This window comes from Podarcis pityusensis (assembly GCF_964106645.2).
Source record: "Podarcis pityusensis genome assembly, chromosome: 12".
Lineage (NCBI taxonomy): Eukaryota > Metazoa > Chordata > Lepidosauria > Squamata > Lacertidae > Podarcis > Podarcis pityusensis.
The window spans coordinates 2,025,801-2,049,646 of record NC_138037.1 but is presented as its reverse complement, the minus strand read 5'-3'; the positions used below and the strand labels follow the sequence as shown (position 1 = coordinate 2,049,646).

The following is a 23,846-nucleotide window of genomic DNA, read 5'->3' as shown; positions in this document are numbered from 1 at the left end:
CAGAGGGACGGTGGCCTGGCGGCTCCCGGAATGGTCTACCCCGAGCAAGGCCACTTCGGTGGGCTCTGCAGGGCACAGGGGGAGGCAGAGGGTGGAGCCCCCTGCATGGAGCAAGTTGGCAAGATTGAACCGCAAGAGGAGGAGGAAGAAGAGGAACCGAACCCTTGCCAACGCCCGGAAGAAAAGCCTTTCCTGTGCTCCGACTGTGGAAAGGCGTTTGCCTGGAGGAAGAACCTGGCATCGCACCAGCGGCTCCACGCCGAGGGCGGCCGCCCGTTCTCCTGCGCAGAGTGTGGGAGGGGCTTCAGCGACAAGCGCCACCTGACGGCGCACCTCCGCGGGCACATGGGCCTGCTGCCCTACGCCTGCCCGCACTGCGAGAGGAGCTTCGCGCACCGGGCCGGGCTGGCGGCACACCAGTGCGGCGGGCACGCCGGGCAGCGCCCTTTCTCCTGCAGCGAGTGCGGGCGCTGCTTCGCCCACAAGAGGCACCTGCAGAGGCACCGGCGCAACCAGCACTCGGCCGAGCGCCCGTTCTCCTGCGCTCAGTGTGGGCGCGCCTTCGGCACCCGGGCCAGCCTGCTGGCGCACGTCAAGTCCCATGCCGGGCAGCGTCCCTTCGCTTGCCCGCTGTGCGGGCGCGCGTTCAGCCGCAAGTCGCACCTGGCGCGCCACGAGGCGGTGCACACGGGCCTGCGCCCCCATGCCTGCGCCCAGTGCCCGCGGCGCTTCAGCTCCAAGACCAACCTGGTGCGCCACCAGGCCGTACACACCGGCCTGCGCCCCTACATCTGCACCCACTGCGCCCGCAGCTTCAGCCGCAAGACCCACCTCTTGCGCCACGAGCGCACGCACACCAGTGCGCCCCTGCCCAGCAGTGCCACCGTGTGGCCGGCTGCCTTGCCCCAGGGCTCCCTCCCGCAGCAGCAGCAGCAGCAGCAAGATCAGCCCCTCGTTTTCCCCATGGCTTTTGGGGCCCCCTGGCAATGACCCAAAAGCCACGTAACTCTGCTGCAGGAAAGTGTGTACTCTGTGCTATAAAGAATCAAAACAAGCCCTGCAGAAATAAATTGTACACCAATGTCTGCAGCCTAAATATACTGCAAAGTAATCATATTTTTCATAATTCAGAAAGTTACGCTCCCCCCCACAGGCTAAGACAATAAACTTTTCATAATTTATTTTATTCTTGCTAGTCACTCATATAGGCAATAAACTCCCTGAGGCACTGAAAGCCTTGCTTCACAGCTGTTGGGATATATTCTCAGTGGCTTCTGAGGGTTCTCCATGCTCTCTCTGCAACATCCAAGCCTAACTCCACCTCCATAAGGGCTAGAAGCTTGGGCTTTTTTGTGTGGGGGGGGGGGAATGAATGAGATCTGGGAGAAGCTCAATGGCGCACTTTTTGCAGGGATTCTTTGAACACACACCCGAGATACACAAACCTGGCCACTGGCTCAGAGGGGGCGAAACGTCTCAGTATCCAGACATTTTCAGCTTTAAATAATAATGGAAACTTTTTTTAAAAAAATATTGCCAACAAATCATTTTAGTAGCATCCTCAAGCGAATGTACATTACGTTTTGTAAAGCCTTCTTTGATGGAAACAGAGGGGGGGAAAGTTATGTCATTTCTGACTTTAGCCCTGATGCTTTCAGAAATAAATGATCCTTCATAATATTTTGTGTGTGTGCATCTGGATGGTGTGGGTAATGTCTAATATTAAGCACCTTACAGGTTGGTTGGTTGACTCCCTCTCTCACCCCAGCCACCCTGCGCATGCCCCTCAGCGCACAACTCTGAGTAAATTGCTGCCTTAATTCCAGAGGACTACGCAGCACCTCCTTCTTGGTAGTAGTTTTGCCACAAGTAGCTGAGCTAGATGCAGCTTGGCCAAGATCCATTATGGTACTGGTCCTGTTCTGATGACCCCATGACTGACTGGGATCCTTTGCGACCCTGAAATAGGGTCCCATGTGACTACTGATGCTGCTTCATGCGAGGGGGTGCCATGGAAGGGTTGGACGTAGAGGAATGGGGGGAAGAACCAGCTGGGGAACCCCCCAGGGTAGAAAGCTCAGAGCCCACGGATGGGTGGTGGGACAGTGATGAAAGGGTCAGAGGGAGAAGACTGGGAGGAGGAGGAGGTGTAAGCTGAGGAGGCAACAGGGCTTAGTGAGTGGGGAGAGCCTGTAGCAGAGAGAAGTTCAGACTCGGAGGCAGAAGCTGAAGCAGGAGAGATGACCTAACCTGGGGAGAAAACAGCAAAGACCTGATGAAGAGAGCACAACAGAGGTTATATTTTCTGAGAATCCTCCGGAAAACAATCTCTCAAAGGACCTGTTGATGGCATTTTACCATTGTACTGTGGAGAGTGTATTAACTTATGGTCTGTGCGTGTGGTTTGGGAGCTGCACGGCCAGGGGAAAAACAATGCTGTCCAGGGTTGTAAAGACTGCGGAGAGAATAATTGGGTGCACTCTTCCCACCTTGGATCAAATCTACGCTTCCAGGTGCCATAAGAAAGCTGCAGGACAGTGCGCACCCCGGAAATGATCTCTTTCAGCTTCTGCCTTCAAGAAGAAGGTCCAGGGTTATAAAGACTAGGACCAGCTGCCTGAGAAACAGTTTCTACCCAAATGCGATTTTGGTTTTAAACACATTGTAAGAAGTCTGTATGGGAGTATATTGTATTTAAAAATGGGGTATCAGAATTTTTAGGGTCTGACCAGGCTGGGATAGTTGGGATAGCAGGCTTGTTGGGTTTTGAATTTCTTATGTAGATTTTTCAATTTCGTTGTTCTGTATGGGACAATGACAATAAAGATTATCGTATCGTATCGAGAGGAGGGGGGCCAAGAGGCAGAGATGGGTCTGGCTGGGGAAGAGGCATCTCCCTCTTCTGCTGCAACAAGCTCTCCTCTGCTTTTGTCTCCCAGAACCAGGAGAGGCATGAAGAGGGTGGAGGAGAAGTTAGTGCCATGCGGCCTAGGATGCTTAGAAGAGGAGAGGAGGGGATTTAGGCATCTATGGGGAGGCAAGAACCTTCAAGCGCTTCCTGGGGTGCAAGATGAGTTGCTGCGCTCATTAGGCCCAGCGTTCCTGTGCAGATCCTGTTTTTTGCCATCACAGAGTTAACTCCACTTGCTCCCTGTGATTTGCTGCTGGCTCACTCCTGTCAGGGGGAAACAAAATCCCTGTTACAGACAAATTCTGCATGCATCAGGCGATATGTGAAGGTAGTCCTACTCGGAAGAGGCCCATTGGAATCAGTAGGTCTACTCTGAGGAATATGCTGGGCTTGGGTATCACCCACAGCATGTCCATAGGTCCATTCTCTCGCACACTTTGGGGACTCTTGTGCATTCTTAAAACCATATTGGTTGCCATGAAAAACATCACCCTGTGCACATGGGTGGTAAGTATAAAATTGCTAGAGGGCCACATTGCTTCATGGGCACCCTTGCAGGGGCCGGATGCTGTGGGTGGGCAAAGGGGGCAGGGCAATGGAGGTGACTCACCCCAATATATGTTGGGATGCTGCCGGGGAGACGGGGGCGTTTGGCAGGCCCCCAGCTGGCTCCAGCCACCGGCCGGCAGCCAGACAATCTCCAGTCCTCGGAACAGCATCAAACAGCGACAGAAGCCTCAGATATGTTTAGAAGCTTGGCACGCTCTAGTCACCAGAGTGAATAACTTCTCACAACAGAAGTGGTGGACAGAAACATATGTAAGCATTATTTACAAGCGTTTATTCAGCATAGTTCAGGAACAAAGGAAAAACATGTTTGCTTTCCTTCGTGTCCAAGCACACGGCAAGATAGCAAAAGCAATATACAAACGGAAGTTCCCAGCAGACTGTGCTGGAAGTAAACAGGCATGTGACACACAACAGTCATGCCTGTTCCATTTAAGGTGGAACGGAACTACGGTATGTCCTAACAATGTATAGCAGGGCACATTCCAGACATGCAAGTCAGATTCCTCAATGCACCCATTTGTGGAGCAAGAGGGGTTGTCAGCATTCAAGGATCCCGATTCCAGATGAGCGCAGGTCAGGGCTCAGGAGGGGTTCCCTCACCCGCAACCCTGCTAAAAGCAGCAGGCCACACCGCCCCCAGGACTTGCAAATCTTAAAAGGTTTGTTACAACTCAATGTGGGGATTTCAAGCCACATTCATGATTTTGGATGCGTTGATCATAATGGTTCTTGAGCAACACCGTTCTGCTGTAAAATTTATTTATAGAATGGCAGATGAAGTTAATGGACCATGCTGAAAAGGCTTAAAGGACCGGAAGAATCAGAAATCAGGAAGACCAAAATTTTAATACGGAAAGGGGAAAATTGATAACTTATCTTAAAGACCATTGTAAACAGTTAAAATTGTTAGTAGGGTTGGAATTTTAGTTTAAGGTGAATTCTGGACATAATGGAAGAGGTAAAGGACTTGGAGTATCATAAAAGATGCGGGAGGAAATGATTAACATTAAGACCCCCCATAGGGGAGGATGGAAGTCCAGGAGATTCCTTGGAATCTTGTTTTTTATGATTTATGATTGATATATCTGTAAACATTTAATTTGAAAAACCAAATAAATTGTAAAAAAAACCACATTTATTTATAAAAATATTTATATACTGGTAAAGGTAAAGGTAAAGGTACCCCTGCCTGTACGGGCCAGTCGTGTCCGACTCTAGGGTTGCGTGCTCATCTCGCTCTAGAGGCCAGGAGCCGGCGCCGTCCAAAGACACTTCCAGGTCACGTGGCCAGCATGACGAAGCTGCAGCTGGCGAGCCAGCACCAGCGCAGCACACGGAAACGCCGTTTACCTTCCCGCTATAAAGCGGTCCCTATTTATCTACTTGCACTTAGGGGTGCTTTCAAACTGCTAGGTGGGCAGGAGCTGGGACCGAAAGACAGGAGCTCACCCTGCCGCAGGGATTCGAACCGCCGACCATATGATCGGCAAGTCCTAGGCACTGAGGATTTACCCACAGCGCCACCCGCGTCCCTTATATACTGGTATGCTATTTTTAAAAAGTGCATGACAGCAGCAGCGACAACAAAAAAAACTATTCAGCAAAAATCATTTTTTAAAATGTTAAAAAGAGTTAAAGCCAGACATCCATTAACCACCTTTCTGCCCTCAAATGCTAAAAGCGTGGCACTTACTGTGACAACTTCATGGGGAGTAACAGCAACCTTCTCTCCCCCCCCCCCCAGCACTGGTTCTAACCTTTGACAGCCTGAGGTATTACGATTGTCCTGAGGGAAGGCTGATCTGGTAGAGCATGAGACACTTAATCTGAGGGTCGTGGGTTCGAGACCCACACTTTGGACGACAGATTCCTGCATTGCAGGGGGTTGGACTAGATGACCCTGGAGGTCCTTCCAGCTGGTCGGATGGCTGTATTTCATATATGATCTAGCTGAGATTCCTGCATTTCAGGGGGTTGGACTAGATGACCCTCGGGATCCCTCCCAACAGGTGAGAACAACAAGATGGCCTAAGATGTGGCTTAGGGCCCTCATATTTACGGGACTGCCTCTCCTGGTCTGCCCCGCAGAGGAACTTAAGGTCCATGAACAATCATAGTTTAGAGGTCCTGGGCCCTAAGGAAGTCAGACTATCCTCCACCAGGGCCAGGGCCTTTTCAGTGGTGGCTCTGACCTGGTGGAATGCTCTGTCCCAGGAAACCAGGGCCCTGCAGGATTTAACCTCCGCCTGATCTTTTATTTCCCTTCTCTTCCTTCCCCCTCCTCTTTTATGAAGATTACCCGCTCTGGGATCCCACAGCTAATTCTCCCCTGGTCTCGCTGGCCCAAGTAGGACTAATTCAGCCAGCTAGCCCTGGTGATCATCTAACGCATGTTAGATGGATTTCCCCCATATTGATTTCTGAACTTTTTGAACCGGGAAGGGCGGGGTATAAATAAAAATTATGTATTATTATTATTATTATTATTATTATATTTTATATATGTAGTTGAGATTCCTGCATTGCAGGGGGTTGGACTAGATGACCCTGGGGATCCCTTCCAACTCTACAATTCTATTATTATTATTATCATTATCACCACCAGAGGCTACCGGGCTGTTGACGAGGTGCAGCCCCAAAGGCACAGCATAATAGCAGGGGAAACGCGACCTCCTGTCCCTTTAAGCGAGGCGTCCCGGGCAAGGCCTCGCGTCGCCATGGCAACGCGGCCTGCTGCTAGTTCCTAAGCGAGGCCTGGAGGAGGAAGGGGAGCAGAGGCGGCCTCGTCGTAGCAGCAGCGGGTGAGGGGAAGGCGGCGTGGGGAGGCGAGACCCCCGATCCCACCCCTCCCAATACTGAATCTAGCACGGCAGGGCCAGGTTTGGGGTGGGGTGGGAGGGAGAGGAATCTTGGGGATGCCGTTCTGGTCCCCGTTGCCATGGAAACGGGATGAGGGCCTAGAGAGGATGGCGATGGCAGGGATGCTTCTGCCTCTCTGTGTGTCTCCTCTCCACCCCACCAGGGCCGGATTGAGGTTTGATGAGGCCCTCAGCTGCTGAAGGTAATGGGGCCCTTTCGATGTCCACCTGTCCTTTGTCAACAGCAAATTGTTGCTTTTTTGTGTGTGTGTTGAATATATGCTATATGGTAATTTATGGACCTAATAAGTATCTAAAGCATAGCTCCAGTTACAGATAGGTAGCCGTGTTGGTCTGCCATAGTCAAAATAAAAAAATCCTTCCAGTAGCACCTTTAAGACCAACTAAGTTAGTTCTTGGTATGAGCTTTCGTGTGCAAGCACACTTCTTCAGATACACTGAAACAGAAGTTGCCAGATCCTTCTATATAGTGAGAAGGTGAGGAGGGGTATTACTCAGAAGGGTGGTGGGAATGGGAGATTGGCAGATAGCTGAGATGAGCCTGCTGACGACTCTTAACGACTGTAATAGGTCTTACAGGAAAAGGCAAGGGGTGAGAAGGTGAGAAATGGCTTAGTCATGTATAATGGGATAAGAATCCAATGTCTTTGTTCAAACCAGGTTTCTCCATGGTTTTAAGTTTGGTAATGAGTTGCAATTCAGCAGCTTCTCTTTCCAGTCTATTTCTGAAATTCCTTTGTAGTAAAACAGTTACTTTGAGATCTTGTATAGAATGTCCTGGGAGATTGAAGTGTTCTCCTACTGGTTTCTCTGTTTTGTGATTCTTGATGTCAGATTTATGTCCATTTATTCTTTGGCGTAAGGTTTGGCCTGTTTGTCCAATATAGAGAGCTGAAGGACACTGTTGGCATTTGATGCCATACACAATGTTAGATGATGAGCAATTGAATAGTCCCGAGATGGTATGTGTGATGTTGTTGGGGCCAGTAATGGTGTTGTCCGGGTGTATGTGGCAGCAAAGTTGGCATCTGGGTTTATTGCAGGCTCTGGTGCCAGTGTCCGTGTTAAGTCTGCTTGTAGTATTATTGTGGGTTAGGAGTTGTTTAAGATTGGGTGGCTGTCTGTTGGCAATGAAAGGTCTTCCTCCCAGAGCTTGAGAAAGAGAACTGTCATTGTCCAGGAGAGGTTGTAGATCTCTGATGATGCGTTGTACTGTTTTAACTTGGGAGCTGTATGTGATGACTAGAGGTGTTCTGTTATTTTCTTTTTTGGGTCTGTCTTGCAGCAAGTTCTCTCTGGTATGCCAACACCTTCATGGCAGATTTAGAACAACGTTTCCTAAACTCCTACCCACTCAAACCTCTCTTGTACCTACGATACATTGACGATATTTTTATCATCTGGACACATGGTCAACAGACCCTGGACACCTTTCACCAGAAATTTAATGATTTTCACCCCACAATCAACCTTACAATGAATCAATCTATGCAAGAAATACATTTTTTGGACACTACTATAAAAATACAGGATGGGCGCATAGACACCACCTTATACCGTAAACCAACTGACCGACAAACATATCTACATGCCTCTAGCTACCATCCCAAACATACCAAACAGTCCATTGTATATAGCCAGGCACTACGTTACAGCCGCATCTGTTCCAATTCTACAGACAGAGACTCTCACCTAAGAGATCTACAGCAAACCTTTTCAGAACTAAAATACCCAGCAGATGAAGTTAGACAACAGATCAACAGAGCCAGACTTATACCCAGAGAGAACTTGCTGCAAGACAGACCCAAAAAAGAAAATAACAGAACACCTCTAGTCATCACATACAGCTCCCAAGTTAAAACAGTACAACGCATCATCAGAGATCTACAACCTCTCCTGGACAATGACAGTTCTCTTTCTCAAGCTCTGGGAGGAAGACCTTTCATTGCCAACAGACAGCCACCCAATCTTAAACAACTCCTAACCCACAATAATACTACAAGCAGACTTAACACGGACACTGGCACCAGAGCCTGCAATAAACCCAGATGCCAACTTTGCTGCCACATACACCCGGACAACACCATTACTGGCCCCAACAACATCACACATACCATCTCGGGACTATTCAATTGCTCATCATCTAACATTGTGTATGGCATCAAATGCCAACAGTGTCCTTCAGCTCTCTATATTGGACAAACAGGCCAAACCTTACGCCAAAGAATAAATGGACATAAATCTGACATCAAGAATCACAAAACAGAGAAACCAGTAGGAGAACACTTCAATCTCCCAGGACATTCTATACAAGATCTCAAAGTAACTGTTTTACTACAAAGGAATTTCAGAAATAGACTGGAAAGAGAAGCTGCTGAATTGCAACTCATTACCAAACTTAAAACCATGGAGAAACCTGGTTTGAACAAAGACATTGGATTCTTATCCCATTATACATGACTAAGCCATTTCTCACCTTCTCACCCCTTGCCTTTTCCTGTAAGACCTATTACAGTCGTTAAGAGTCGTCAGCAGGCTCATCTCAGCTATCTGCCAATCTCCCATTCCCACCACCCTTCTGAGTAATACCCCTCCCCACCTTCTCACTATATAGAAGGATCTGGCAACTTCTGTTTCAGTGTATCTGAAGAAGTGTGCTTGCACACGAAAGCTCATACCAAGAACTAACTTAGTTGGTCTTAAAGGTGCTACTGGAAGGATTTTTTTATTAAAGCATAGCTGTCAATGTTTCCCTTTTTTTAAGGGAAATTCCCTTATTCCAAATAGGATTCCTCGCAAGAAAAGGGAAAAGTTGACAGCTAAGATCTAAAGCCATTTGCACATAACAAATAGGCGCCTACACAACACAAAACACTGTTGCTGTATGTAGGTTTTATTTTATTTGCTTTTTATCTTATATTTTGGAAATGTACATCCAGGGTTTGTTTTCCTTTACATTTTTTGAGGGCCCCCAAGAGAGTGGGGCCCTGAGCTATAGCTTGTTTAGCTTATATGCAAAACCAGCAGTGCCCCCACCCACGAGAGGGAGATCAAGGGAGGGGAGAGTTGGAAGGGGCCCCCGAGGGACATCTAGCCCAACACACTGTTATAAGGAAAATACCTCAAATTCCCTTATGGGGTATCTGGTACCCGTCTGGAGTCCCTCGGGAGATCTCTATCAGGCGGAGAAAATAACAGAGGCCAACCAGAGTATACTGAAAGCAAAACGGCTAGTCAGCCTGATCTCTATTAAAGGAAATGAACTGCTGCAACTCACCACACGCAGGAGGGAGGAGAACCCCAAACAATAGTGTGCAAACCCCTATATAGGCTTTTGAAATTGCCCACCCTGTAGCCAGAGACCACCACCCCAAAACAGCATACATACATCGCAGAAGGAGGCGGTCTACAGCCGAAATTTGAGAGTGTTGCTTCTCTCCAGTCTGCCAGGATATCTGATAATGCCTTACTTGATTGCATTTTTTGGAGTACCCTGGCCATTCCTTTGAGATGGTGAATACTTTAAGTTAGTTCCTGAATTTCTTACACATTGATAGTTTGCTCAGCTTCACTTGCCAGACTGTATTTAAAAAAGGGAGGTGTAAGCCCCTACAGTTCAAAGGCAATGGGAAAGCTTTTCCCATTGGCTTCCTCCTGGCAGAGAAATATTTGAGGTCAATATGGGAGAGTCAAAATGGCTTCAGGATTGTTCTTCTGTACTATTTCAGACACTGTGGTTTATATATTTATGTATGTGTTTGCCTTGTACATTGGAGACCTTAGAATTCTTGTAACAACCCTGACATGTATATATATGCTGGAAGCCACCCAGAGTGGCTGTGGCAGCCCAGTCAGATGGGTAGGGTATAATAATAATATTAATATTAATAATAATAATTGAATCCTTAATCAGGGTTGCAACAATGATTCAAAGCAGAGATGGGGGCTAACCATTTGCAAAGTGGGGGGAGGGACTCCTCCTGCCTCTGTAACCCCCCCCTCCATGTGCACATGTAAGCAGGTGTATATTTGGCACTGTATATGTACCCATGCACATGCCTAAATGTGGGGGTGATAGCAGGCCCCCAATGGCTAGAGGCATGAAGACGTTAGCAGCACCCAGTGCTCTTTGCAAAATACTGTATATATTGATGTGTACTAGGTGTGTGTTGGGAGAGGGGTGGGCCTCTACAGCCCATGTGCTTTTACTCAGAAGTAAGCCTTGCCATGCTCACGGGGGAGATGTTTCTCCCAAGTAGACAGGGATAGGATAGCAGGCTTTGCAATTCAGCTATGTGCAGCAATGGATTGGTGTGCAAGTGAGATGGTTATTGCTGCTGTTATTAGCACTATAATTGTGTTGAAGTACAGTTATTTGCAAAAAAAAATTTAAAAAAAATTGAGAAAAGCTACAGTTGGCCCAGAAGAAAATGGCTTGTTTTCTTTTTTTTTCCTGCTTCTGTGGAAGAAGCATCATGCAACACTAAACCCATGTGCCTGCCTGGAATGTATTGAATGCAGGGGATTCTGTGCATTGAGCTGTTGTGCTCCAGGTTTCCACAGCTACCTTCTTTGTAGCACTGGAGGGAAGTCTTATTTGGTGGTAGCTGATTCTACGGCTGCTGGGATTATTGCATCCAGATGAAGCCAATGTTTTTGGCAGTGTGCGCACACCAGCCCACATCTTGGTGTCTGCTTTGAAGCCAATTTCCACACATCAGCTGGCATGTTCTGAAGACGCCTTCAGTGCGGCCCTGCATATGGTCTGCAGAGCTGCATATAATAACGAATCACAGTGTCTTGTGGTGTATGGAAAACTGTGTGTGATCCATGGTTGCATATCAAGTATCTTGTCACTTGGCAGTCTATAGTAGCCAAAATGGGTTGGGTCTGGTTGCTGCGGCATGTACTGTACTGTGTGCTAAACTGATGGAGAGATTGCTTCAACCTATGGAATCAAAAAACTGTGGGGTTGGAAGGGACCCCAAGGGTCATCCAGTCCAACCCCTGGTGATGCAGGCATCACAACCAAAGAATCCTTGACAGATGACCATCTAACTTCTGTTTAAAAACCTCTGGTGGAGAAGAATTCACCATTAAAAAAATAATAATTATTGCTGCCACCAAGATAACATTTTATACAAACACCACTTTCTGAGTCCATTCCGCTGTCAAACGGCTCTTATTGTCAGAAAGTTATTCCTAATGTTGAGTCAGAATCTCCTTTCTTGTCATCTGAATCCATTGGTTCGGTTCCCATCCTCCGGAGCAGGAGAAAACAATATTGTTCCATCTTACACGCAACAGCCCTTCAGATATTTGCCTATTGTATTATATCATATTTGGTCAATGAGTGCCCAAAACTGAATTTGCTGCTTTGTGACTGAATCTCACCTGAACATAGGGACAGTTTGGAAGCCTCCTCAGTGTCAGGCAGTGTGGAGTTTGGAATGTACCTGCATTTAGTTAAATGAACAAATCCAAATTAGCAGTGCTTACTTCCTTGCTCATTCATGGGAGAGGTAGAACGCTCAGTGTGTTAGTTTATTTCTTTTGGTTTCCATTGTCAAAAGACACAGGATTCTAGGTCTCCTTTAAAGTGCTTTTTTGGCTGAAGAATGGGGTACTCACGCTATAAATAAGTAAACAGATAAATAAATATTTGGCCCCATCTTGATCCGACATCCTTTTTCCTCTCCCCTTCCAGGAGCTCCATTGTCCACATCGATAACCATTTGAAGCAGAAAACACACCCGGCACCCTCCAAGTTCTCTCTCTCTCTCTCTCTCTCTCCCCCCCCCCCCCCCAGGCGAAGGAAGTGATCTACCTAGTTTTCCCTCCCAACAGCAGCCGATAACACCAGTTGTGATATGATCAAGGTGCCGTGGAGCTAAGCGAGCAAAGAGCTGGAGCCAGGTTGTCGTGGGAACTGCCTCCTTGGCTGCCCTGCCCAAGATGGAACCCCGGACGGAGAAGGGCGAGGAGACAGAGAACGTGAAGATCACCTCCCAGCTCCTGAAGGCCAAGACGGGCGAGTTTGACCTGGAGTCTATCCTGCTGCTGAAGCTCCGAGGCCTGGGCATCGCAGACCTGGGCTGCCTCGGGGAGTGTGCTGGCCTGGAGTGGCTGGACCTGTCGGGCAACGCCATTGTCCACCTGGGGCCCCTCTCCTCCCTCAAAGCCCTGGCCGTCCTCAACGTCTCCTCCAACCGCATCTCCAGCTTGGAGCCCCTGGCCGGCTGTGAGAACTTGCAGAGCCTCAACGCAGCGGGGAACCTGCTGAGCAGCCTCCAGCAGCTGCAGTGCCTGGCCGGCCTGCGGCACCTTGAGAGCCTGCGCTTCAGCGACCCGGTGGGGCGCCTCAGCAACCCGCTCTGCGGCGGCGCCGGGTACCGCACCGCCATGGCAGAGATGCTGCCGGGGGTCAAGGTGATCGACGGGGAGCGGGTCTCCGGGCGCGGCAGTGAGCTCTACCAGCTCTGCAAGGACATTGACAGCTCTCTCAAGCGCTTCCACGGAACCGGAACCGGCGAGCTCAGCAGCCTGAGCAAGCCCTGGGTGGAGGAGGGGTACTGGGACGTTCGCCCCGCCCGGAGGAGCTCCATCGTGGAAGAGGCCTACAAGCAGTTCAACGAGGCCCTCCAGGAGTGCCGGGACCTGAGCAAGCGCGCCGACGACACCATTTCCCAAGCGGAGAGGGCCCTGAGCGCCCGCTCCGATTCCAGCTCGTTCGTCTTTTGAGCCGCCCTGCGCTTCGACGCCCTTCCCTTGGCGTTGCCGAGCTGGGCCCTGTTCTTTCAGTATCATCCTTATCACTCACTGGCCTGTGAGCCTGTGATGCCCTTCTTTTGCCCTGGCCTCTGTCACTTCCGAAAGCAGCCGGTGCGTCCACACTCTTAACCAAACCTGTTCCCCACAGCTCCTGGGAAAGCTTGTAGGAGCTGTGAGACCCTCAGGTCCGAGCCAAAGAGCATCGGGAGGAAGTTTTCGTCCAACGGGACTCTGAAATCTGGATTATCAAGTCACAACTCAGCTCGTGTTAGGACCTTTCGGGCTACTTCTGTGTAACGTGGAGCCTAGTTTTTAAAACGGTGTGGACATTTTAAAACAGTCTGTGTGACATTTCACTTGGTTTTTGCAGATTCAGGGGGAGTGTGGTCAGATCATAAAGAGGAGAGTTGATCTGACTTTTGTGTGTGTCAGAGAAGATGGGCTGGAAGTTTCCTGGAAGAGAACTTGGAGATCCCTGGGGAACCCACTCCTTTGAAGTGGAGATGTAGAAAGGATGTTGAGCCAACACTTGGGATCTGGGGCGCTGCATGTTCCATCCGGGGATTGCATGCTGGGTCTCCTGACATGGGAATGCCATGCAGTTATTTGCCTGTGAAATAAACCCAATGGTCTCCCTTGCTTTTCTGCTTCCTGATTAGGTGTAGAGCTGCCTGCTTTGTGGAGTGCTTGCATTCTCTCCCGTAGTCCACTCCCAATTCAGACGTGCTCCAGAGTGAGATGCCCTTCCCAGGGCAACTGAGCCTCTTCAAGAATCTGGTGCCTGCCAAGTGCCACCTGGCAAAGGCTCTCCTCCTTCCTGTCCATTTGTCACACGCCAGCTGGATGTTTGTTCCCTCCCTGGAAAACCAAACATTCCCCATCTTCACCAAGGTAACCCAAATTCTGAACAGCGGGAGCTGCAAATTAAGCAAAGCTCTGTCTGCTTTTGTGCGTCTTGCACATCTGCTTCTCTTGATTATGAAGAGGGGGGATAAGGAGCTGTGAAGCCAAATAAATTCTGCCAAATAGTAGAAAGTTTGTTCACCCCCCAGCCCTGCTCCCTGGCTTCTGAGATCCCACCAGGCTCTGTGCATGCATGCAGTTCAGTTGCACACGCAGGCACCCCTTACAACGGATTTTTGTAGCTTGGAGTTCTGCGATTGAAGCAAGTCACGCTAGTTAAATGTAATTGCATGTACTCCTTTAGCTCTGCTATAGGATTTATCCTTTTTATAAATACACACACACACACACACACACACACACACACACAGAGGTTTAAAACCAAGAGCAGAGGCTCCCAGGATACTGAGCAGGCCAATGGTTTACTAGCCTTAGGAAATTCATACTTTGACGCTCTCTCCATCTGTGTCTTATTTTATGCAGAGCAGCAGCAACACATTATTTTATCCGGTACATTTCTATCCCCGCTTTCTTCCAAGGAGCTCCCGGGGGCATATGTAATTCTCCCCATTTAGTCCTCACAACTGTGAGGTAGGTTAGGGTGAGGGTGAGCAACTGGCCCAAGCTCACCCAGTGAGCTTCATTTCCGAGTCAGAATTTGAACCCTGGTCTCCTAAGGTCCTAGTTTGGAACTCTTAACCATTGCACCAAATCCATTAAACCATTACACTGCACTGGCTTGGCCAGAAATCTGTTGTCCTGTTTTCATTTTTCTCACTTTTCACTTCCCTTTCGCAACTGCCTCCACTGCCTGAGTGTCTCTAGAATGACAGACTTGTGATTGTCCCCCAGGACTACAGAATAATAGAACTGCAGTGTTGGAAGGGAGCCCGAGGGTCATCTAGTCCAACCTCCTACAATGCTGGAATCTCAGCAAAAGCATCCATGACAGGTGGCCAGCCAACCTCTGCTTAAAACCGGCAATGAACGAGAGTCCACACCTTCCGGGGGAGCCCAGTCCACTGTCAAACAACTCCTACTGTCAGAAAGTCCTTCCTCTTGTTTTGTTGGATCTTCTTCCTTGTAATTTCATAAAATCATAGAACTGTACTGTAGAGTTGGAAGGGACCCAGAGGGACATCTAGTCTTACCCCCTGCAATGCGGGAATCAAAATCAAATCCATCAGTTTGGCTCCTACCCTCTGGAGCAGCAGAATAGAAGCTTGCTCCCTCTTCCTTCAGATATTTGAAGATGGCTATCCTTTCACCTCTCAGTCTTCTCTTCTCCAGGCTAATGTCAGGTGTGCGTGCAGGAGCCAGGCCCTGTGACCAATAGGACTTTGCAGGTCTGGGGCCTTCCTAAGTTTGTTCTGAAGAGGCAAGGCACGGCCGCACAGGTGAGGCCAACTGGTAACTCACTGCACCTGGTGGCAAGAGCCGGAAGGGATATAAAGTCAGCATTTCCCTTTGGCTCTTTGCCACAGCAACTTGTTCCCTGCCTTGCTGCGTTTGACTCCTTGCTTCTTGATCCTCGGACCCTTGGCTTCCTGACTCCTGGTTTCTGGGCTCCCATTCCTGCTCCCACCCTGCCATTTTGCCCCCGATCCCGATGTCCCCAGCTGGGACTTCGATTGCCCGTGAACCAAGCCGTGACAGCTAAAAGGCAAGAAGGCTTCCACCCACCCAGTGGCCCACTTCCAAAAGTTCATCTGGAGGCTCCCTCTCCTCCCAAGACATTTCCATAGGTGAGACAGGGACCCCAGGAATTCTGGCCCCCAAGGAGAGTTGACTAGTTTGTCTCAATGGCTGGACCGGCTATGGGACAGACCAGAAGAGACCAGCAGGGTACAGATGCCCACAGATCAGGGGCCAGAACGCCCTGGCAGTGGGCACCAGAGAAAAGGTTTTGGGAAGAGGGATGAGCCCCCTCACTCCAGCAACTCCTGAAATAACCATACACTATGACTATGAAGCCTCCACTTAAACTTTTATTAGGGGAATAAAGAAAGGAGGAAGGAAAGTCAAGCTTGGAAGACAGAAGACTCCTCTGGGACCAAGAGTGGTTCCATTCCTGTGGCACCGAGACCCAAACTGGGGGATGTTCTGCTTGTCTCCAAAAGGAAGAGGGTGCCTTGTTTCCTTGATGGTTGGAGAACAGCCCAGTAAATGTGGATCCCATCTAGACAGGGAGGAGAGTGAAGGTGGTTATTGCAGATGAAGTGAAGGATTTCATGCAGGAGTCTGTCCCAGCCCTACCTGGAGATGCCAAGATAAATTGAACCTGGGATCTCCTGCCTGCAATGCAGACAAAACAGCACATCCTAGAATCATGGAACTGTAAAGTTGGAAGGGACCCTGAGGGTCATCCAGTCCAACCCCCTGCAATGCAAGAACCACAGCTAAAGGATCCCTGACAGACAGCCATCCAACCACCAACCAACAAAGGAGATTTTAGCACCTTCTGAGTGCGTCCGTTCTACTGTCAAACGGCTCTTACTGTCAGAAAGTTCGTCCTAATATTAGCCAGAATCTCCTTGTCATTTGAACCTGTCCTCTGGAGCAGCAGAAAACAAGCTTTCTCGCTCCTCATTGTGATTGAAGGCTGCCGAAAAGATATATTGGGCACTGGGCAATGACTTAAAAAAAAAAAACAACAACTCCCAGGCCTTTGAACAGCTTTGATAATATTTAGATACCATTTTATCATTATTTAACGTCATTTATTTTTGTCTCAGCAGACTAATGGCAATTGGTTGGCTTGAGCTTTCATACAGAGGTTGCCTACTGGTGCCCAACATTTTTTAAAATGCTGAGTTGGATTTGAATTGTCGCTGGGAGGTTGGCTGCCCTTTGCTTTATTGTGGATTTGTTGTGTTGGTTGTGTTTTTCAGTTATGTTTCATATGATCACTGCATGCCACCTCGAGAATGCATTGTTGACGAGGCGATCGATAAATGCAACTAACGGAAAACAAGTATGGGCTACAGGAACTGAAGCTGAGCACTTACCACTCTTCTGGGCGCCCCTTGAGAAAAGCAAACTGTCCGATGTGGTATCGTTGCTCCTCATACGCCTCCTTGACTGCTTCACATTCCTGATTCTGCTTCCTCCTCACTTCCTGCGGGACACTCAGAAGGGAAAAGGTGTGCCATGAGCTCCTGAGTCAGTCCTTCCCAAGCTTTTTGGGGTTACCTGCCCCTTGGTTCCATAAACTCACCCCCAGTGCCCCCCACCCTATAAAAGGCATTGCTCAGAATAGCAGCCTGCACAACCCACCAAGGAAGATAATGACACCATAAGATTCAAAATAGTCACAATTAATTACAGATTTATTCAAAATCAGATTATTCAGAACTCGGGTCCAGGAGCATTTCTGTCAAAGTATGACGTGACCCACCTGGAAGATTGGGTTCTGCTCTGAGAGGCACCGCTTGGATTCGTCCAAAATGTTCTGAGGGTCGCTGGAGTTAAACTTGAAGCAAGCCAGGCACTTCTGTTTCCTCTGGGCAGAGAAAGGGAAGGAAAAGGAACGAGGTCTGTTTTCACAAGAGAGGCCCAAATAAGGTTTTGGTTTGACCCCAAACTATAACAGGAGCAACACCCCAAAACGGCAAAGGCTGCTCTTGCAAGAATATCACTGCAGTCTGCCTTCGGAAATGTGTCTCCATTTGTGCCCCCAGAAGGGGTTTACAATGCCTGCAAATTCCATTGAAACAGGAGCAGCGATTTTAAAAATTCCACATAATGGTGAAGTGGGAGGCACAAAGCTTTGATTCACCCTGAATCAGACCCAGATTCAGACTCAAAGCTAACAGGGCTGCGTCTTAAATCTGTCCGATCTGAATCCGGCTGGTTTGGTTTTTTTTGGTTTTTTTTAAATAAAATATTTATTAAGATTTTACAATAAACATAGGTTTAAAGAGTTAAAAAAAGAGTTTACAATACACATAGGTTTAAAGAGTTAAAAAAATTAAACCGAAGATTACACAAAAATAGAAAAAGAAAAAAGATAACAAGAAAAATACCTAAAAAAGAAAACCTAAAAGAGAAAAAGGAAAATACAAAATACGAAAAGCAGATGTCTAAAAAAGAAAAAGAGAAAAAAGAACATTTAAAAAAGAAAAGATCCATTTTTCGATATCTTTAGGCTCATTTACTTATTTCCTTGACCTCCTCACACCTCCCCTTTTTGTATTCCCATTTACAAAATCCTTTCAGCAAATCCTTACCCTCTTTCATTTATCTTTACTCTGCATCTTAACCTATTATAACTATATATTTTCATCCATATAACAATCTATATTTGCATATTCTTGTTAACCTTATTACCAAAACCACTTATTTCCATTCCAACATCATTTTAACATTCATTAATTTTACAGTATTTCTGCAAATAGTCTTTAAATTTCTTCCAATCTTTTTCCACCGACTCTTCTCCCTGGTCTCGGATTCTGCCAGTCATTTCTGCCATGAATCCGGCTGGTTTTTTGAAGCGCTGAATCAGGATCCAAAATGAACCTTGTTTTACCGCTGGTATTTTATCTCCAGTAAAGTTAGCAAAAATGTATAAGACTTTATCCAATGTATGCTGGAAGTGTAAAGATAAAGTGGGTACATTTTATCCTATGTGGTGGTCGTGCAAAAAGGTAACAGGTTTCTAGGAAATGATTTATAATGAGTCGAAGAAAATGTTTAAGATAACTTTTGTTAAAAAACCAGAGACCTTTTTATTAGGAATAATAGGTGAAGACATACCAAGAAATGTTAAAAGACTATTTATGTATGCACCTATAGCCGCCAGGATGCTACTTGCCCAGAAATGGAAAGAAGAGGAAGTACCAACGAAGGAGAAATGGATAACTAAGGTGATAGACTATGCAAAGATCACCGTGAAAATCCGGGACCAAGATGAAAAAAAGGTTACACAAGACTGGATTTAATTTATGGAATATAAATCTACTGTAAAGACTTTAAAACATTAGCAGGACTGATATAGCATCTATGAAGCAATGTGAATTGTGGTTATCAATGGACTTGTAACTGAATGGAAAACTAAGAATGTGTAAGGTAACAAAGGGAAGAAATTGGAAAGGGGGGGAGTCTAGGAGGGATGAATAAGTAATTAATTTGAATGTTAAATTATTGAAAATTGAAAATAAAATATGAAAAACCAAAAACAAAATGAACCTTGTGGTCAGTGTACCTGCATACTAAAAATGTTGAACGTTCCTAAGAGAAGCCCGTGCCTCCTCAAATCCTTTTGCTTTGTGACTCTTGTTCTACTGGGGCTAGCCCAGCTTTCACCTACCTGGAACCCTCTAAAGGTTTTAAACTACAGCTCCCCGCCAGACCAGCATAAAAGGCAAGGGCCAGGGCCTTTTCAGCACTGGCCCCAATCTGGTGGAACACTCTGTCACAAGAGACTAGGGCCCTGCGGGACTTGACATCTTTCCGCAGGGCCTGCAAGACGGAGCTGGCCTTTGGTTTGGACTCAGTCTGACCCTTATGTTTCCCTCCCCTTATGGTCTTGATTTATCGGCTATTTTAAAATGAGGCTGCATTTTAAATTGCATTTTAACCTGTATTTTAAATTGTCGTTCCCCCCCCCACTCTTTCCCCCTTACTATGTTTTTACTGTGATTTTATTGGTGTTAGCCGCCCTGAGCCCGGCTCTGGCCAGGGTATAAATAAAATTTATTATTATTATTATTATTATTATTATTATTTTATTTATTTATTTATTTATTTATTTATTTATTTATTTATAACAACACAGCATAACAGGACCCTCGGAGTCCCTTCCAACTCTACAATTCTATGATTCTATGAACAGTAACAGAAGAACATACGGCAAGTCTACTGCATCTGGCCAGGGGCCCATGGAATCCAGTATCCTGTTCTCAGAGTGGCCAACCCAAGTCCAACATCTCTCTCTCCTCCTGTGGCTTTAGCAACTGGTATTCAGAATCATGGCTAGTAGCCTTTAAGAGCTCTCTCCTCCTCCATGAATTTGTCTAATCCTCTTTTAAACCCATCCAGTTTGGTGGCCATTGCTGTCTCCTGTGGCATTGAGTTCCACAGTCTAACAATGCACTGTGCAAATTAGTGAAGCTGACCAGAATCCCACATAACTTGCTCACTGGGTGGCGGGGGGGGGGGGACCCTCATAAGGACCTGTGGATTCCTCCTCTGTAGGCTTACTGCCTCTTTGTTTATGATGTTTTAGACTTCGAATACATTTTAAAAGGAATAGAGAGCAGCTTGGCAATGGATAAATTAGCACCTTCCTGGCTCACCCCGCCTGGCTTGATCCGGCAGTTTTGCGTCCCCCGTTGCTGCTTCCGGCAGAAGGTCTGCACAAGGTCAACTTCCAGCTGGACATAGGTTCCCCTTGGGAATTCCTGCAACCAAAGAAAACCGAGCTCAATGTGGAAAAGAACTCCTTGCCAAACTAGGAGTTCCCCAGTGGCGAATCGCCTTGCGTGGGAGAGTGACAAGGGCGGTCAAGGGTCTGGAGGAACGGTGGAGAGACTTGGGGATGTTTAAATGATGGATTCAAATGAGAAGAAAGGAGGTTCCTACTAAACATCAGGAAGAACTTTGACAGTAAGAGCTGTTCAACAGTGGAATAGTCTAGGTGGACTCTCCTTCCTTGGAGGGAGCCATTGGTTTGAGTCCTACCCTCCAGAGCAGGAGGAAGCAAGTTTGCTCCATCTTCCACGTGACAGCCCTTGAGCTATTTGAAGATGGCTCTCATATCTCCTCTCAGCCTCCTCTTTTCCAGGCTAAACATACCCAGATCCTTCAGCTGTTCCTCATAAGGCTTGGTTTGCCTTGATAATGAACAATAAATACAGTGGATGCTCGGGTTGCGAATGTGATCCGTGCGGGATGCACGTTTGCAACCTGCAGCATTTGCAACTCACAGCTGCGCGTCTGTGCACGCATGGGTTGCGATTCAGTGCTTCTGCGCATGCGCAACCTCCGAAATCCGGAAGTAACCCATTCCGGTACTTCCAGGTTTCGGAGCATCCGTAACCTGAAAAAACACAACCTGAAGCGTCTGTAACCCGAGGTATGACTATAAAACATCAAAGAATACACAACCAGACTGAACATCTAAAAGGGACAATAATAATAACAGTAACAGCTCCAGTGCCCCAACAAAAACCCCTAAGCAATAATGCCGCCAGTGAGTCTGATCAGCAGCCTCAGCTCTGGTAGCTGCAGTCCAGGTCCCACCCTCCCAGGCCAGGTGGGAAGAGGCCGGCCAAGGGGGAGCAAGCTTGTTTTCTGCTGCTCCAGAGGGGAGGACCCAAACCGATGGATCCGATGACAAGAAAGGAGATTCCGACTCAACAACAGGGAGAACTCTCTCATGGCAAGAGCTGTTGGACAGCAGACTGGACCACCTCAGAAGGTGGTGGACTCGCCTTCCTTGGAGGCTTCTAAGCAGAGGTCAGACGGCCGTCTGCCAGGACTTCTTCAGCTGTGATTCCTGCCTTGCAGCGGGTTGGGCTAAATGATCCTCAGGCGTCCCTTTCTGCTCTCCAATTCTAGAATCCTGTGATTCTGTAGTGATCAGTAGAACACTGATAATCTAAGAACCAGGGATCCAATCCCAGACGTGCAGAAGGAGAAGCAGAGTCTTGGGACCCCCTTAAGTCGAATGCACACCCGGCAACATTTATCCGAGGAAAACAGGGACACCCTCCAAAATTCTCTGATGAAAATAGGGGCATCCTATTCATAGCTGTCAACGTTTCCCTTTTTTAGAGGGAAATTCCCTTATTCCGAATAGGATTCCTCGCAAGGGAAAAGTTGACAGCTATGATCCTCTTCCATACCCTCCAACACATCTCCAATGAAAATAGGAAAAGCAGGACATTCCAGGACTCAGAAACTGGGGCAGCTTCTGTAAATCAGACTGTCGCTGGAAATCAAGGACACTTGGAGGGTCTGTAACGTCCTCAGCTTATCCAACAAATTGGGAAGTTCATTCCCCGCCACTATTGCACACAGAGGGCAAGTTTTATTGGGCATAGGTGGGTGGCAGTCCGTGGGGCTTTGTTATATGGGGTGACGATCCTCCGCCTCCCCCTCCAGCCCCCCGCATGCCCCCCCCTGCATGTCCCACTCACCGTCTCCGTGACGTGGGTCATGGCTTGCTCCTTGAACGTCGCCTGAACGAGGTCCCTGCTGTGGAAGAAATCTAGCACCAGCTCCAGAGCCCTTTGCTGGAGGGGCGACCGGTTGGCATCCGCCAGGGCCAGGAGGCCCAAGCACAGCACTAGAAGCCCCTTCATCCCCTTGCCCGCGTCCCCAGTGGATCTGCTGCCCACACCCTGCCCTTGCGAACTCCCCTGCCGGTCTGTTGATCTTGGTCGGTCATTAACTTGTTCCCATGAGAGCTGTCCCAGACGCAGGCCCCCTCGCCTGCCCTCTGCCCTCTCCTGTGGCTGTTTTTTGGTTGATGCCCAGGAGATGAAAGGGAGGGGTGGGCAAAGGGCGCCCGTGCAGGAAAACAACAGGAGGAGGGGTCCCTTTGGCCACCCCTCCCAACCGGCTGCCAAAGATGCAGGGTGTTTTCCCCAGGTCTGCTTTCTCTTTGGGGCTGGCACAGGAGACGCAGGATCTCTCATTGATGCCAGTGGCTCCCAAAGTGGGTGGTACCTGCTGCATAAGAACATAAGAGCCTGCTGGATCAAGAAGAATATTTTTAGCAGGTGCCAGAAAGAGCACAGAGAATACAGAGGAGGCGCCTAGCTGGTATCAGTAGGCAGGGAGTTCCAAAGTGCAGGCACTACCGCACTAAAATGTTGAGTTCTTACAAATGGGTATTGCATGGCACCTGTAACAGTGCTGGTTCTGAAGATCAAAAGGGTCGAGTGCGTGTCTACAGGGTTAGGCAATTTTCCAGGTAAATTGGTCCCATGTTTTTAAGGGCTTTGTAGACTTATTGCCAGAGCCTAGGACTTGCCGATCAGAAGGCTGGCAGTTCGAATCCCCGCAACGGGGTGAGTTCCCGTTGCTCGGTCCCTGCTCCTGCCAACCTAGCAGTTCGAAAGCACATCAAAGTGCAAGTAGATAAATAGGTACCGCTCTGGTGGGAAGGTAAACGGCGTTTCCGTGCGCTGCTCTGGTTCGCCAGAAGCGGCTTAGTCATGCTGGCCACATGACTCGGAAGCTGTACGCCGGCTCCCTCGGCCAATAAAGCGAGATGTGCACCGCAACCCCAGAGCTGGCCACGACTGGACCTATTGCTCAGGGGTCCTTTACCTTTAGACTTATTGCCACACCTTGATCCTGGCCCAGTAGCAAATCAGCGAACAATTTTCTGTTTTACAATTTAGAATATTCATTTAAACAACCTTAAAATATCAAGGACATCCTTTCTTCTCTTTCCACGGTTCATTTTGCATATCATAAATCCCCGCATATTTTACATAAACTAAACCATTCAGTATTCCATTATTACATCCATCAAAATGAATTTACACTGCTGAATTTATCCAGGTTGTTTTCCCTGAAACAGCTCTGAAAGGCAATATTGATATTAGAGATTTGGCCTTTCCCATTCCACCAGCCACTTTGTTGTGTGTGTCCCCCCCCCCCCCAATTGATTTCAGTGTTTGATCTACAAAGTCCACAGCTTTCACTTCAGGAACACATAAGCAAACAGAAACGTCCTGAGCCTTGCAGTTTCCCAACGCCTGCTGGGGAGCCACCTCTTTCATGAACCTGGCATTTTGGAGGTCAAGTTGCCGGTGGCCAGTTTGGTCCCCTTCCTAGCCAGAGAAGCCAGGATGGCA

At 48.0% G+C, this 23,846-nt stretch overlaps 2 protein-coding genes across 3 annotated transcripts; one reads left to right on the top strand and one right to left on the bottom strand.

Moving 5' to 3' along the window:
- The first annotated feature begins 6,159 nt into the window (after positions 1 to 6,159).
- On the top strand, positions 6,160 to 13,771 carry LRRC61 (leucine rich repeat containing 61). 2 transcript variants are annotated; one of them, XM_080975682.1, is made up of 2 exons: positions 6,160 to 6,282; positions 12,068 to 13,771. In XM_080975682.1, the coding sequence occupies exon 2, from the start codon at positions 12,316 to 12,318 to the stop codon at positions 13,099 to 13,101; it is 786 nt and encodes a 261-aa protein (XP_080831808.1). In that variant the 5' UTR covers positions 6,160 to 6,282; positions 12,068 to 12,315; the 3' UTR covers positions 13,102 to 13,771. The 2 variants fall into 2 exon arrangements, with proteins under 2 accessions (XP_080831808.1, XP_080831807.1); XM_080975681.1 differs by lacking the exon at positions 6,160 to 6,282 and adding an exon at positions 6,290 to 6,542.
- A 2,238-nt stretch (positions 13,772 to 16,009) lies between these two features.
- Positions 16,010 to 22,691, bottom strand: RARRES2 (retinoic acid receptor responder 2). Its single transcript, XM_080975680.1, has 5 exons — positions 22,176 to 22,691; positions 20,331 to 20,435; positions 17,432 to 17,536; positions 17,043 to 17,152; positions 16,010 to 16,213 (listed from the first exon to the last, which is right to left on the bottom strand). Coding segments are annotated over exons 1-5 (822 nt in total). The 5' UTR covers positions 22,677 to 22,691; the 3' UTR covers positions 16,010 to 16,212.
- Positions 22,692 to 23,846: the final 1,155 nt, after the last annotated feature.

What these genes read in the sequence shown, in the direction of transcription:
- LRRC61 (XM_080975682.1), top strand. Translation starts at nt 12,316, where the DNA reads ATGGAACCCCGGACGGAGAAGGGCGAGGAGACAGAGAACGTGAAGATC.
- RARRES2 (XM_080975680.1), bottom strand. Translation starts at nt 22,676, where the DNA reads ATGAGAGATCCTGCGTCTCCTGTGCCAGCCCCAAAGAGAAAGCAGACC. An exon ending in TGACCCACGTCACGGAGACG is followed by an intron (nt 20,436 to 22,175) that starts GTGAGTGGGACA and finishes CTTTGGTTGCAG; the next exon opens with GAATTCCCAAGGGGAACCTA. An exon ending in GCCGGATCAAGCCAGGCGGG is followed by an intron (nt 17,537 to 20,330) that starts GTGAGCCAGGAA and finishes TTCTCTGCCCAG; the next exon opens with AGGAAACAGAAGTGCCTGGC.